At 47.0% G+C, this 14,930-nt stretch overlaps 2 protein-coding genes across 5 annotated transcripts in view; one reads left to right on the forward strand and one right to left on the reverse strand.

The window, feature by feature from the left end:
- Positions 1-7,076, reverse strand: part of HS3ST1 (heparan sulfate-glucosamine 3-sulfotransferase 1) — a 36,702-nt gene extending 29,626 nt beyond the window's left edge. The window contains exons 1-3 of one of the 4 annotated variants that reach the window (XM_019963103.2): positions 6,790-7,076; positions 6,224-6,485; positions 5,977-6,091 (exon numbers count right to left, since the gene is read on the reverse strand). The gene's annotated coding sequence lies outside the window, so the exon portion shown is untranslated. Of the gene's footprint in view, positions 1-5,976; positions 6,092-6,223; positions 6,486-6,670 lie in introns of all 4 variants that reach the window. The other 3 variants (XM_019963102.2, XM_019963101.2, XM_019963106.2) reach the window with 3 other exon arrangements.
- On the forward strand, positions 6,279-12,499 carry LOC139183501 (circumsporozoite protein-like). The gene is made up of 3 exons (XM_070790749.1): positions 6,279-6,492; positions 6,701-7,236; positions 7,432-12,499. Exons 1-3 carry the CDS (start codon positions 6,279-6,281, stop codon positions 7,849-7,851), a joined length of 1,170 nt encoding a protein of 389 aa, XP_070646850.1. The 3' UTR covers positions 7,852-12,499.
- Positions 12,500-14,930: the final 2,431 nt, after the last annotated feature.

A 14,930-nucleotide genomic window follows, 5' to 3' on the forward strand; every position in this document is an offset into this window, starting at 1 on the left:
TGATTCCTGGTCAGGGAGTTAAGATCCCACATGCCTCACAGGGAACAGGTCAAATCATAAAATAGAAGCAGTATTGCAACAAATTCAATAAAGACTTTAAAAACAGTCCATGTTAAAAAGTAAAAAATCTTAAAAAAAAAAGTCAAAAAGATGCTGAATGTCAGCATTCTGAGTGTCAAAACTCAATGGTTTTCCCGTTGAACGGTGATCCCTTCTCGCCCTCGCCACTCACTTTAGTAATCTCTTTTGTGATGATCTGGTCATGTCTTCCACACTGGCCTACAACTTCCTGGAGGACTGGAAATTTTGTGTTAATGGATTCTAGCACCTAATATAGCACCTACCACCTGCTGGACACTCAATGAATGGGCTCAAGAGATGGCCTCATTAAAACTAAGAGAAGAGTCTGCTCTTAGGGGTTTACCCACAATAGCAAGTCCCGGAATATAATACTAGGTCCAAACTCCCAAATCCTCAAATCCTTTATGTCCTTTATGTCGGACCTGACTTTCGTTATGTTGGATCAGAGACTGAACCTGGAGATTCCTGGCCCTCTGCCAAAGGTGTTACCCTGGTACCCTGACATTTCCCCTAATTTATCTTTATTCTTAGTACCTAAGAGTCTGACCTAAGATGGACTGTCCTTCCCCATCTTGCTTTTACCTGTCTCCTCCACTGAAGACAAGCAGAAGAGCAGAGCTTTCCATCTGTTTTATCCCCTATTGTGTCACCAGTGAGAAGAACAGCGCTTGGTACATGACTGGAACTCAATAAACATGTGTTAAGGGCATAAATGTGATTGGTGTAGCTGCTTACAGCACAAGGAAAAAGTAACACCGCAAACAGAAATTCTGTAAACGCAAAATTTAACTCACAGGAACACTGTTTACACTACACTCCTGATGCACTCTTGCTTCAAGCTTATAAATAATTGACTATACTGAGCCTCTGTAGTCCCACCCATTACTTTTCTGTGCCTGGAACCCAGAGGCCATAAACTGGAGGCCTGTGGGTTGCAGGTACAGATGAGGAAGGAGGTCTACGTATAGACATGCTTTGTTTCATCCACATCGTATTATTTTAAAAATACGGAATTAGCTGCTGATAGGAGACTGGAGTTTGATCCCTGGGTCGGGAAGATCCCCTAGAGTAGGAAATTTCAATCCACACCAGCATTCTCGTCCATGGAAAATTCCATGGACGGAGGATCCTGGCAGGCCACAGTCCATGGGGTCACAAAGAATCCAATATGACTGATCACACACAGACACAATTAAAAGTCAAGGGCTTTCCTTGGTGGCTCAGCAATAAAGAATCCACCTGCCAGTGCAGAAGATGTGGGTTCCATCCCTGGGTTGGGACGATCCCCGGGAGAAGGAAATGGTAACCCACTCCAGTCTTCTTTGCCTGAAAAACCCCATGGATAAAGGAGCCTGGTGGGCTACAGTCCATGGGGTCACAAAGAGTTAGACACACTGAACAACTAACACAACTTAAGTCAGTCAATTCTACATAAAATTGTAAACTCACAGCCTATCTTGGAAAATAAAATCATACTCGGCAAGACAGAGCCTGAGGTCCCAGCTTGCGTGCTGGATCAGAGCCAAGACATCACCCTTACCCAGCCTGTCCTCCAGGCCTGTTTCACTCAGGCTATTTACTTGCCGGGTTGCTGAAGGCATTTGAGTGAGCGACCCCTGCTGGAAAGTTACCAAAAAACACACAGCATGGATTTAAAAAAAAAAGAAAAGAAAAAATGCCCACTGGGACCTATTTCCCTTATGTTCAGGCTATTTCTCAGAAGAATAATGTATTCATTTTTCTAGAACTCTGGTAGTATCACATAACTGTTGACATACTATGGCCCAGTAAATATTCCTCTAAGGGCCTGAAAAAGCTATGAAACTTAATTCCCTGTGGGTAGAGGAAGCTGAGAAAGCTTCATGCCCAAGGCAGGCCTGAAGATGCATTGTGAGAGGCTGACATCAGCTGGTTACAAGACTGACTGAATCCGAGAGAGAAGGAATTTACTTGAAGACTATGAGTTACCTCGAGGAATTCATGAGAAGCTGGAAAGCCGGTCTTGGAAATGACAAGGATGCCCCTGGAATAGCATCCCTGGGACATCCTAAGACACTGGGGCTGCAGCTGACGCCTCTTGACTCATGACTCACACTGGTAAATAAACGCTTGATTGTCCTTTTGTCCTTCAGTCAGTCCTTTGAGATTCCAAGCCTCAGGTGGGATCACCAGGCTGAGCCCCAGTTCAGAGCTCAGAGATATGGATACAAAGAAAGAGCCCCCCATCCCCCGCCGCCCCGCCCTTAAAGTCCTTCCATGAGGGGAGGTTGTTGTTGCTGTTGTGTAGTGGCTAAGTCCGGAGAAGGCAATGGCAACCCAGTCCAGTACTCTTGCCTGGAAAATCCCATGGGCAGAGGAGCATGGTAGGCTGCAGTCCATAGGGTTGCTAAGAGTCGGACACAACTGAGCGACTTCACTTTCCCTTTTCACTTTCATACACTGGAGAAGGAAATGGCAACCTGATCCAGTGTTCTTGCCTGGAGAATCCCAGGGACAGGGGAGCCTGGTGGGCTGCCATCTATGGGGTCGCACAGAGTCGGATATGACTGAAGTGACTTAGCAGCAGCAGCAGCAGTGGCTAAGTCCTGTCCAACTCTCTGCGACCCCATGAACTGTAGCATGCCAGGCTCCTCCGTCCATGGGATTCTCCAAACAATACTGGAGTGGGTTATTTCCTTCTCTAGGAGATCTTCCCCACCTAGGAATTGAACCTATGTCACCTGCATTGGCAGGTGGATTCTTTACTACTAAGCCAACCTGAGGGAAGGTTGGTACCTCCCTGAAGAAGAAGGGTGTTTGATTGCTGGAAACCTTACAAAATGCAAAAGTCCACTATGGATTAGGAGAATTTTAAGTGGTGATGGGAGAAAGGGCAACACAGGATGAAGAACAGAATGGAATGAGAACAGGCAGACCTCAACTCCAATCTGGAATCCTTTGTACCTTTAGGAAATTAATTAACTTTTCTAATCGGCAGATTCCAAATCTTTAAAATAGAAAAGTTGCCATCTGCCCATGTACCGCATGAGCTTGCTGTGAAGGTTCAGTTCAAGCATTCATTCACTTATTTTGAAATTACTATTTGAGCATCTACTAAGCCACTTAACTAGCACCTGGGGACAAATTCTGAATAACAAAAATGCAACAGAGAGACAGTGCTTTATGTTAGATGACAGATGTAGACATCGGAGACCCAGGTCATCTTCTAAAACTGATCATGTATCCCTTTTCCCCAACTGCTAACACTAATCTGCAACATTCTTCCTTTTTTGGTTAATCAATACCAAGGCCCTTCCTGAAACATACATTTCTTTTAATATACAAAATGCATTAAGCTAAAAAAAAAAAAAGCACCAAAAAACTTTACCTCTGATTCTACAAATAAGAAACTAATCGTTCTCAGAAGTAGTGAGGCCTGATGCTGGTGAATTTCAGGTGGAATAATCAGGAGATATTGGCCCATTACTTGAAATCCTCTCCCTCATTGAATATTTAAAATATGTAATTCACACAGACATTCACAAACTAAAATGAAAATTAGCATTAAAATAGATCAAATGAAATTTGCAGGAAAAGGAAATTAACCCAGTATGTTTTTCACCAGTGTTTTAGAACTGCCCAAATGCTCTCCACATGTATCTTCCCACTTTCTCATAATACTCTTTCGAGCTCTATTTTTTAGAGGATGAATCTGAGGCTCAGAGAGGACACAGCATTTGCTTAGGGTCCTGAGGCAAGAAGCTGGTTCCAAATCCAGTTAGCAGTCTTGCCATTCCCTACTGGAAAAGGTTGGCCTGACTGGGAAGCCCTGGGCCATTAGTGGGGTTGACAGAAGATACTTACATCAAAGTGATGGGGGAACAGGCAGATCTTTTCCAACATCAGCTGGAAAATAACAGCTTTCAGCAACAGCCAGAAAGTCACTTCATTTCCCACAGAGCAGCTAGAAGGCTGCTGCTACTCACCAAAGTTGCTACTTGCGTTTACTCCTCCAAGACTGTCTCTTACACAAGAACCCTGGCATAGAAGCAGGCCCTGGAGCCTGAATTCTCAGTCCTAATCCTGAATACAGACTCAGTTCCACCAGGACATCAGTACCTTTTACTATGCCTTTCTCCAAACTGGCTTCTATAGCCAGAACATGACTCAGGACTCACTGTGGGTCTGGACCACCCTGGGTAGATGCTCTGTTCTGGAAAAGCCACTCTGTACCAATCAAGTACATTACATTAGCCAGTCCCTCTCCCTAGCCTCTTTTTAGCCATCATCAAATTTTAATTCAACATAAGAAAAGCTTCCACATTGCATTTCCCTTCAAGGAGCTCGCTGGACATTTCCAGTAAGAGAATGGTCTTCTTTTCAGAACTAAAGCACATCCCCAATTACACGGGAGAATACAAGTAAAGGACTCCTGAACAACAACGTGGAAGACTTGAAATTTCACACAAGGCACACCAACAGCACAGCTAGAACCACGGGCTTTTCCTGTTCTCCCCTGTAGAGTTCAAGGTATCACTTTCTCACCAGTTTCCCAAGCAAAGAATCTCCCATCTTAAAGCTACAGTGCACTGTACAGCGGGCAGCTTTAGCCTGAATCAGAAGCCGCAAAAGCAAGGCTCAGGATGCCTCAGAAAGGGATCCTCAGTGTATGCTGTCATGGTAATGAACTGTTTCGACTTAAGAGTGCTTAGTCACGAAGTTGTTGATCCCAGGCAAACTCAGCTGAGTTAGAGGGATCCGCTGAAGCCCTGAAACGCTCCATGAGAAGTTGATTTTGCTCTGCCGAGCGCTGGAGAAAATCTTATGTAACACAATGGGCCATTTCAATATGTTATTTCTGCAATCCTATGGGAGGAAAGGGAAAAAAAAAATCTAAGCTCTAGAAATACAAAGAGTAACGCGGGGATCTGCAGCTGAAGCGTTCATCTTCTGGAATTTCACTCGGTCAGGCTTATTCGAGTCGCACCCAATCAGTACCGAGGAAGCAGAAAGGAAGAATAATTCCGAACGCCAAAGGATGGGGTTTAGAAATTCAAGGAGGCAGAAGTTAGGTTATCTCCCTGCCCTTTCTTTCTTTCCTTTTTTTTTTTTTTTTTTAACATAAAATTCCTGAAATTAACCCTTGAACGGTAGTGGGCAATTGCATTTCAACAAAATAGGGTAAAATGTGGCTGCAGAGCAATAACGCCCAAGTAGGGCCCAAAGGATCCTGAGTGTAAACGGGTTGCGGCCACAAAAGCCAGCTAAGTACCGGCCCCAGGGCGCTATGGGACCCTCGAGGATCCGCGCCCGCACCTAGTGGCAGGCGGAGAAGCGGGGCAGGTGGAACCCGGGTTTCCAGACCTCCGTCTACATCCCTTGGCCGCTTCTCGCGGCTGCTCCCTGCTAGGAGGGGACCGCTTCTGGGAGCGGAGCGAGAAGACACCAGATTTGGAGTCGCCTCCCCAGAATCCCCCCCGAAAGCATCTCTGAACAAGTAGTGGATAAAAATAGCCAGCGGACAGCGCCGGGAGGGGGAGGGAGGAGCGAGACTCACGCAAGGCTAAGCAAGGATCCGACTGGTCCTGCAAAGTGGAGGGCGGAGGAAGAGGGGTGCGATCCCCTCCCGAGAGAGGGGCCTGGGTGCGCGAAGAAGCGTGGACGATCGCCTCGCCGAGGGGAGGAGATGGAAGACTCGCGGAGCTCGCAAACCTCCGCGGAGCAGAGCACACCTCACACTCCCCGCACCGCCTCCCCCCCCGCCCCCCACCCCCGCGCCCGGCGCCCTGCATCCCAGCTCTCGCTCCCTCTCGCCTCTCCATCTCTCTCTCTCTCTCTCTTTTTTATTTTTTTGCCGGCCTCCGGGACAGGTTGGGGTCAGCAGCGCAAGCCGGCCGCCTGGCCTAGAGGTCGCACCTGCAGACTTCAGGCTCCGCGAGTGTGCCCGGTTCTGAGTCCGAGTCTACGCGCTTCCACCGCGGGTTGGCGCCCCTCCTCCCCTCACCTTCATCTGCCGTCACCACCCAAGGTGCTCGAAATAGAAACAGACGCAGGATTAAAAAAAAAAAAAAAGTAAAAAGTAACACGAAAAACCAGAACCGTGCATGTTTGGCACGGGGCGGGGGGGGGGGGGGAGGGCGGGGCGAGGGGGTAGGCTACTTACTGTCTGTCCGCCGCTTCCATCTCTCTCCTCCCGAGCTTTGCCCGCCCCTCGGGAGATGTCCCATCTCTGCTTCGTTCCCAAAGCTAACCGCACTGAGGTTTCCCCACCCTGGATGCTCCCCGAAGACGGACTTTTTGCTGTTATCCCCGCCCCAGTTGCCAGCCAGAGTGGTACCCAGGCTCCGCGGAGCTTTGCGCTCCTACTGCCCCTCACGGTCGGTCCTAGAGAGACGCGTCGGGCAGATGCAAACCTCCTGACTCTTCTAGGGGGTAAGGGAAAAAAAGAGAAAAAAATCCACCAAGTCAGAAACCTGCTTGAAAAAAACCAGTCCCTGAAGACTTGCCTAGCTGAGGGACAAAGTCTGGAGGCTAGTAGGATGGGGAAAGCTCTGGGCTCTCCTTCCTTCCTCGACCTACGTGCACTCCACTTGCGCCAGCCTTCACTCACCTTGGGCTCTGCTCTGGTCCTGAAGTCCAGGATGCCAGGTCGGGGCACCTCGATGGCCCCGGGTCCTGCCGCTCCCCACACTGGCGACCCCCGCCGCCGCAAGCGCGCGCCGCACTCACCTGAGCCGCGCCTCGGCTGTCCAGCCGGTCCGGCGCCCGAAGTCGGCTCCTGGGCTTGGCCATGGGCAGCGCCGTGGAGCCCCGGCGGCCAGCGGAGCGAGTTTTTCCAGGACGACCCGGGCCGGAGGGCGAGACACCGGCGCAGGCGCCCGCGGAGACCCAGTGGTGGCGGCGGTTCGCGGCTGCCCTCGCGCCGGGGACTTTGCAGGCGGGGAGGCGAGGTTATCACCGCCGCCGAGGGGAGGAGCAGAGGGAGGAGCGGGAGCGGGAGGAGGGGACAGAGGAGGCCGAGCCCGCAGGGAGAGCGTGTCGGGCCGAGGAGGATCGCGAGCGCCCACTGCTGCCCGGTCCGCTCCGGTGCTGCCCCGGGGTCGGGTCGACTCGGAGTCCGGCTCGCCACGCCGCTCCCGGGGCGGCCGGGCAGGGCTCGGGAAATCCCGCGGACAGGTACGGCACGAGTCAGTCCCGCCCCTTCCCTGGCCCGGCAGTTCCCGGGGTTTCAGCCCTGGGAAGCTGGGGGTGGGGATGGAACTTGGGGAGGGGACTAGCGCTCCCTCCCGGGAGGGTGGGGCCGGTTGTGGGTTGGGCGACTGCCGTCCCTGCGAACCTGGGACATCCTGTCTCCACCGTCACTCTCGTTAGGGAAGGCGAGGTCCTAACCCGGAGCCCACGTCTTCCTCCACTCCCCGGCCTCGCCGGGCCCTCCCACGTGCGTCAGCGCGGCCGGTCTCCGTCAGGGCAGGTGCCCACCTTAGGCATCGCTTGCTCCCTGCGCCGCCCAGGAAGCGAGGGGAGCCATCCACTCGCACCGCAGCCGGACCCGGACGCCGGCGGCCGGGCAGCCGGAGCGAGGATCCGCGCGAGGAGCCGGCTCCCCAGCGCTCGGTGTCGCCATTGATCACTCCCTCCCTCTTCGGTTTCGCGTCCCCGGAGCGGATGCGGATTCATCCGGAGAACGCAGAGCTTTTTAGCTCTGCCTTCTCTAGGGCATCGGGATTGCAAACGCGGGCTCTGAAATTAAGCCGGTCCCCCTGCCCCCTTCCCCCGCGTTCCTGTACCTGAAAGTTTTGTGTCAGAACTAGACCAGCCTTCAGTCTAATTTCAACTGTAAGGTTTCCAGGGACCCAGAGTAGGAATCCCCTTGGAGAAGCTAGGCTGTCTCTCTATCGGAGCCCAAACTAGTGGCCCTAAAAGGCAGATCAGCCAATATGTTAAGAAATTAAATAAAGGAAAAAGAAAACGTGCCAGATGAGTGTCAAAGTAATTTATTTTAGATGAAATTTCAGTCGCTCTTCCATATCTTAAGTATTGGAAAATAAATGTTTGGAAGAAATCAAATTTGCCCTTCAAGTGTAAAAAACCTCATTAACTTTGCTCAGATTAAAAATACACACCCACCTAAGTAATAAATCCTGTAGGAAATTGACCTTTTTCTCTTGTAATGTTACCCACTGCCCTTTTGGAAAGCAAAACCATGATCAGCATTTTCTGGCTGTCTAATAAAACCAGTAGTATCTGGGAAGCCAAGGCCAAGTCTTATTTTGGAAAATAAGATTATAGAAGTTTTAATGATCCTGATCGCTTCTTTGAGCCAGACTAATATTGACATAATATTTTAGAACTTTTAAAATGCTTTTGGAGTACATTTGTGTTAAGTTTCTTCTGTCATGTTCCACTCTTTGTGACCCCATGGACTGTAACCCACCAGGCTCCTCTGTCCATGGGGATTCTCCAGGCAAGAACACTGCAGTGGGTTGCCATTTCCTCCTGGAGGGAGTCTTCCTGGCCCAGGGATCTAACAGTCCTCTCTTACATCTCCTGCATTGGTAGGTGGGTTCTTTACCATCAGTGCCACCTGGGAAGCCCAAGGAAATGGCAACCCACTCCAATAGTCTTGCCGGGAAAATTCTATGGACACAAGAGCCTGGTGGGCTGCAGTCCATGGGACTGCAGAGGTTCAAACATGACTGAGCCACTGAACACACGCACACACGCACACACACATATGTATTTTAAAAATGTACATCATAATGACTATAGCTGACACTGTTGTATGGTATATAGGAAAGTTGCTAATAGAGTAAATCCCAAGAGTTCTCATCACAAAGAGACTTTTTTCTTTTCTTCTTTTCTTCCCTTTTGTTGGGTTTACGTGAGAAGGTGTCTGTTGGCTGAACTCATTGTCATAATCATACCACAACAGATGTAAATCAAACCAGAAGGCTGTATGCCTTAAACTTAAAGTGATGTATATCCATTACATCTCAGTAAACCTGGAAAAAAACAAAGTCAGTTTAAAGCCTCTCTTTGAAAAGCCTTAAGATTCAAATTTGCATTAGCTTCTAAAAAAAAAGTACTTTTCCTGCCTCATTCAATGAACCCCTGTAAAATCATGTATGATGAGGTTGTGCAGGTCAAATGGTATTTTCAAATATACCCTTGCCAAGTACTGGAGTCCTTAAGCTCCTACCAGCAGCTAAGCCCAGGGCAGATCACAAGTTCTTCAAAATAGGGAGCCACTTTGATGTCCTAAGTTGGTATGATTGCTTTTCCTTAAGAGTTCAAAGTGCCTTTGGGCCCACAGTCTGGATTTCACAACTCATTTGTGAGATGCAAAGTGAGACTGGCAGTGATTCCATTTGTACCCTGGGAGCCAAAGTCCGGTTAACTGATCTACTTAGTTCCCCACTACAAGCCCCAAAAGGGAACTAGAACCTCAGGCCGCAGCCCTGAGACTCTGTCACAAGCTTCTCTTGCCCCAGATGACTCCAGACAGATCTGGCCACTGGCAAGGATTGGTGTTTTAGCTTCTCTCTCTTTTTTGATTTTGGCCAGCATTCATTGATCAGTGATCAATATTCTTATGCTTAGGTAAATAAGAAAGTATTCACTGGTTATTTGTTCTTATTTAGCATCTTTGTTGCTGTTATAGTTGTTCACTCACTAAGTCCTGTCTGACTTTTTGCAACCCCATGGACTGCAGCACGCCAGGCTTCCCTGTCCTTCACTATCTCCCAGAGTTTGCTCAAACTCATGTCCATTAAGTTGGTGATGTCAACCAACCATCTTATCCTCTGTCACCCCCTTCTCCTCTTGCCCTTAGTCCCGGCATCAGAGTCTTTTCCAATCAGTTGGCTTTTTGCATCAAGTGACCAAAGGATTGGAGTTTCTGCTTTAGCATCAGTCCATCCAATGAATATTCAGGGTTGATTTCCTGGCTTCCCTGATGGCTCAGATGGTAAGGAATCTGCCTGCAATGTGGGAGATCCATGTTTGATCCCTAGATCAGGATGATCCCCTGGAGAAGGGAATGTCTACCCACTTTAGCATCCTTGCCTACAGAATTCCATGGACAGAGGAACCTGGTGGACTACAACCCATGGGCTCACAAAGAATTGGACATGACTGAGTGACTAACACTTCCTTTTGGGTTAACTAGCTTGATCTCCTTGCAGTCTAAGGCACTCTCAAGAGTCTTCTCCACCACCGTAGTTCCAAAGCACCGGTTCTTTGGTGCTCAGCCTTCTTTGTAGTCCAACTCTCACATCCATACATGACTACTTGAAAAATCACAACTTTGACTATATGGATCTTTGTCAGCAAAGTGATATCTCTGTTTTTTTTAATACATTATCTAGGATTGTCATAGCTTTTCTTCCAAAGAGCAAGCATCTTTTAATTTCATGGCTGAAGTCACCATCTACAGTAATTTTGGAGCCCAAGAAAATTAAATCTGCCACTTTCCATTTTTTCCCATCTATTTGCCATGAAAAAGATTCCTAGCCCACTGCTTTCTGTACTTGAATAGTTTATGTTTGCTTTTGTTATCTCTGGTTTTCTACTTTTCCTCAAATATATGATGGAAGAGAGGTCAGGAGAAGGAGAATTAGAGAGAGAGAGAGAAAGAGAGGGCTTGCTTCCTCGGATGACGTCGAGGACTCAGAGTCACTCTACCTTCCTGAGCTCAACCTGATTTTATCTGTAAGGCTCCCCTGTACAGCCTCAGCCTTTCTTCCCTTAATGGCCATTTGAAACTTTCAGGTTAATAGCATGAATATTAAGGAGTCCAATGGGATTCTTTATAAGCAGAGGAAATTGGGATCAGGTTAAAAATCCAATTTTAATAAACTTTCCAAGTCTTGATTTAGATGATGCACTAATGGCTTTCAGTGCTGAATCACCTTAAAAGTCAATGTACTTTTAAAAGGTCCTTGTTGTAGAGAAAGCTGGATGGGTGTGTTTAATTGTAGACTGTGCATCCCTGTCTTCATAGAAAAGATCACGTGTATAATGGATGAGAGCAGATATGAAATGCCGCTGTGCACAGAGCTGGTTGGGAGAGGAGAGGGCGTTCGCTTTGAAAGATGGTTTTCACTCATTTGGCCAAAACAAAGGGAGTGTGATTGCACTGTGTGAAAATGGTATCCTCAAATAACTCCTCTAATTTGATTGTGCTGAGGTCTAGAATTGTTTCCATTTCTTTTGACTTGCTAATTAGCTGGAGCAGAAGGCTTGTGAGAATAGAAAAATGATGGTCATATCCAGAAAATATGTAGGATTGTGATTCCTCCCAGCCAGCGCACCTGTCACCTGCCTACCCCACCAGCCTGTCCAACTCCTAGCCTTATCTGTGTGTCCTTGAAAATGACTCACGCCTCTGTGATTAATAGACTATGGGATGTTTTTCTGAAAACAGGACTTTCATCCCCTTAGTAACACTGGATACTCATGGCACATGTGGTGACAAGTTTCAGTTCTAACTTTTGCCTTTATAGGACCTATCCTTCTCCCATATTGCTTTTGTAATTAATTAAACATTAAAATTATATGGCACGTCTACATCGCCATAAAGAAGCATGTGTGTGCGTCTTCAGTCGATCAGTTGTGATCTGACTCCCCATGACCCCATGGACTGTGTAGCCCGCCAAGCTCCCTTTGTCCATGGAATCCTCCAGGCAAGAACACTGGAAAGGGTTGTCATTTCCTTCTCCAGAATATATTGATATTATTTTTATTTATTTAAATATTTTATGAGGTCCCCCAAATCAGTATTTCTTGAGAGTTTAAAAGAAATTACAATATTTTTGAAAGGCCCTGAAAGTACCTTGAGATACAAGAAATCTCAAGATTTCTAATGGAGTGGTTGGCCCTGTGTTGATGGTGATGTTGTTGGGGATGAATGCTTAATTGATTCTGGTAAGGAGGTGCAGTGGTAAAGAATCTGCCTGCCAATGCAGGAGATAGATACATGGGTTTGATCCCTGAGTCAGGAAGAATCCCTGGAAATGGCAACCCACTCTAGTATTCCTGCCTGGAAAATCCCACGAACAGAGGAGCCTGGAGGGCTACAGTCCATGGGGTCACCGAGAGTCGGACATAACTGAGAGACTGATCACACAGAGTATGCGTGAAAACCGCAATTCTAGACTCATACTTCAAGGTCCATTTGTTATGTTGGATAAACAACTATAGAAAACATGCTGCTTTTATTTCTGGTCCTGGGTCAAGCTTTGCCCCAAATTACACACATCAGTGCTGCAGAAATTGCAATATTGCAGCCCTGAAGTGGTCCTCTTGTTCAAATTGTTAGACCCTGCTGAGTGCCAGAAAGACTTCAGGGCCACGGGAAATTGTGGCACTCTCTTTGATTTTGGGTTTGCAGGGACCAAAGCTGATGATGCTTTGATAAGCGGGTCTTGCTGATTCTCTCTTTTAGGCCTTATTCAAGGATCCTGAGAGGTTCAAACTCTGCAGGAGAAAAAAAAAAAAAGGATCTTTACCTCTCTCTAGCCCTGTCAGTTCAGTGGAAACATTTACTGGGTACGTCCTAGATAGCAGCCCAGTGGTAAGTACCTGGGTGGAGATGTACAGAGAAGAATAAAGTGTAAGCCCTAACCCCAAAGGGGTTCACAGATGTGCAGAAGAGAAAAATTACAATTCAGCCTGACGATTCTCATGCGCTCAGGTTCCCGGTGTACTAGGAAGGTCGACAGAACATTTGGAATGTGATTCTCACGCCCTTACATTCTACCCTGAACTTGCAGCTTCAAGCAGCCCTTGCTATTTCTAGCAGCTCTCTCCTCTCGGAGTCCCTGCTGAAGTCCTCCAGAGTGTGGCCTTATTGTCCCTGCAAACCGGCAGGGCTGCCTTCTCACTTCTGAGCCTTGTTTTGATTCCAGATTTAAAATAGAATCAAAACTATGAGAAAAGTCTTGAAAGGTGCTTGTGAGTTCTCTTTCTGACTTTTATAATACTTTTCTTTTAAAAGAGTTTGTAATGACACTCCAAAAGAGCTCGCTATATATATATATATATATTTTTTTTTTTTCTCCTTTATGGTAGTAATGTGTATTTTATAGAACACTTTGAAGCTCAGACAACTTAGCTCTAAAAGAAAAAAAAAGTTGATATTTAAAATGATCAAGTTGACATATCTCAATATATTGGTAACAATATTTATTATAAAATTTTAAAATGGCTACCTTGCAAATATGATACCTCAATTCTGTTTTGTATCTATCCTGTTACCATGAGAGACCTCACCATGGAAACAAAGTCTGACCTCCAGGACACAGAAGATGTCAAAACAAGTGGACCAAAGACGGTTTAGGACAGAGACTCGATGAAACCTGGTAAAGGATCTGCCTGGAATGTGGGAGACCTGAGTTTGATCCCCGGGCTGGGAAGATCCCCTGAAGAAAGGAAAGTCTACGCACTCAAGTATTCTGGCCTGGAGAATTCCATGGACTGTATAGTCCATGGGGTCACAAAGAGTCAGATACGACTGAGTGACTTTGATTAGATGAAACCATGCTTGAATTCCATGTTAAAAATGGCTAACTGGTACAAAGTTGGGAAAATGTATTAGACAGCATGAGAAATAAGGTGGAGGTATGAAGAGGTAAGCAAAAATCATGGCGTTTATTGATAAGATTTGTGCTAGGAGATCTGAATATCTCTTATCCTCGTTTTGCACAGACATAGAGCAGTTAAGGAGGTTCCTAAAGGGCATACAACCAGCAGTGCTGGATTTAGGACCAGGTGAACAGTCCTGGGTGTTCATTGGAAGGACTGATGCTGAGGCTGAAACTCCAATACTTTGGCCACCTCATGCGAAGAGTTGACTCATTGGAAAAGACCCTGATGCTGGGAGGGATTGGGGGCAGGAGGAGAAGGGGATGACAGAGGATGAGATGGCTGGATGGCATCACCAACTCGATGGACATGAGTTTGGGTAAACTCTGGGAGTTGGTGATGGACAGGGAGGCCTGGATGCTGGGATTCATGGGGTCGCAAAGAGTCAGACACAACTGAGCGACTGAACTGAACTGAACTGAACATCAAGTCTTTCTATGTTTTTGTCCTCCTGTCTCATGATATAATCTCTGTTTTCTTGCTTAATTTCATGTATTCACTTCATCAAAGAAAGAAGAGTCCAGTGGAGTTTATGGTCTATCTCTTCCAAATGAAGAAGAGATCAGGGGTTCTCTTCAGGCCTTGAAAAGATACTTACATTCTAGGAATTAACCATAAGGTATTTAAATCCCATATTCATGATACTGTTATAATCGCATTTAGTAAACTAACTCTAGGCTTAAAAGCTCAGTTCTCAATGTCATTGTTTTTTTCACCCTGCATACATTTATGATGAAGATGTATTGCTGGCAAACTTTATCTCACACTGCGGCCCTTGATTTCATGCAGGGTTTCAGATCTTGGCTCTGGTGTCTGTGGTCATTCATTCATTATTCCAGCATCATGTAGTTTTTAGTTCTTCGTCTGTGCCAGGCACAGGGGTGGGCCCTGGAGATACAGGAGTGGACAGGATAGCACTTCCTGTCATCTTAGAGCTGAAAATCAGGAAGGTGTCCACATATCCTTTGGAGGATTGAATGCCCTTCACAGCTCTTGCTCCTTATCTGGACTCAGCCTGCCCTTCTGGATTCACTCTACCTGGAAGCTGTTCTGATTGGTAGAGACACTCTGCCTGAATAGGGAAGTGGATGGACTTGTGTGTCAGTGTGTATGTGTGTGCTCAGTTAATCAGTCGTGTCTGACTCTTTGCAATCCCATGGACTGTAGCCCACCAGGCTTCTCTGTCCATGGGATTTTCCAGGCAAGAATACTGGAGCAGGTTGCCA

The sequence above is a fragment of the Bos indicus genome, chromosome 6 (assembly GCF_029378745.1).
Source record: "Bos indicus isolate NIAB-ARS_2022 breed Sahiwal x Tharparkar chromosome 6, NIAB-ARS_B.indTharparkar_mat_pri_1.0, whole genome shotgun sequence".
NCBI classification, from domain to species: domain Eukaryota; kingdom Metazoa; phylum Chordata; class Mammalia; order Artiodactyla; family Bovidae; genus Bos; species Bos indicus.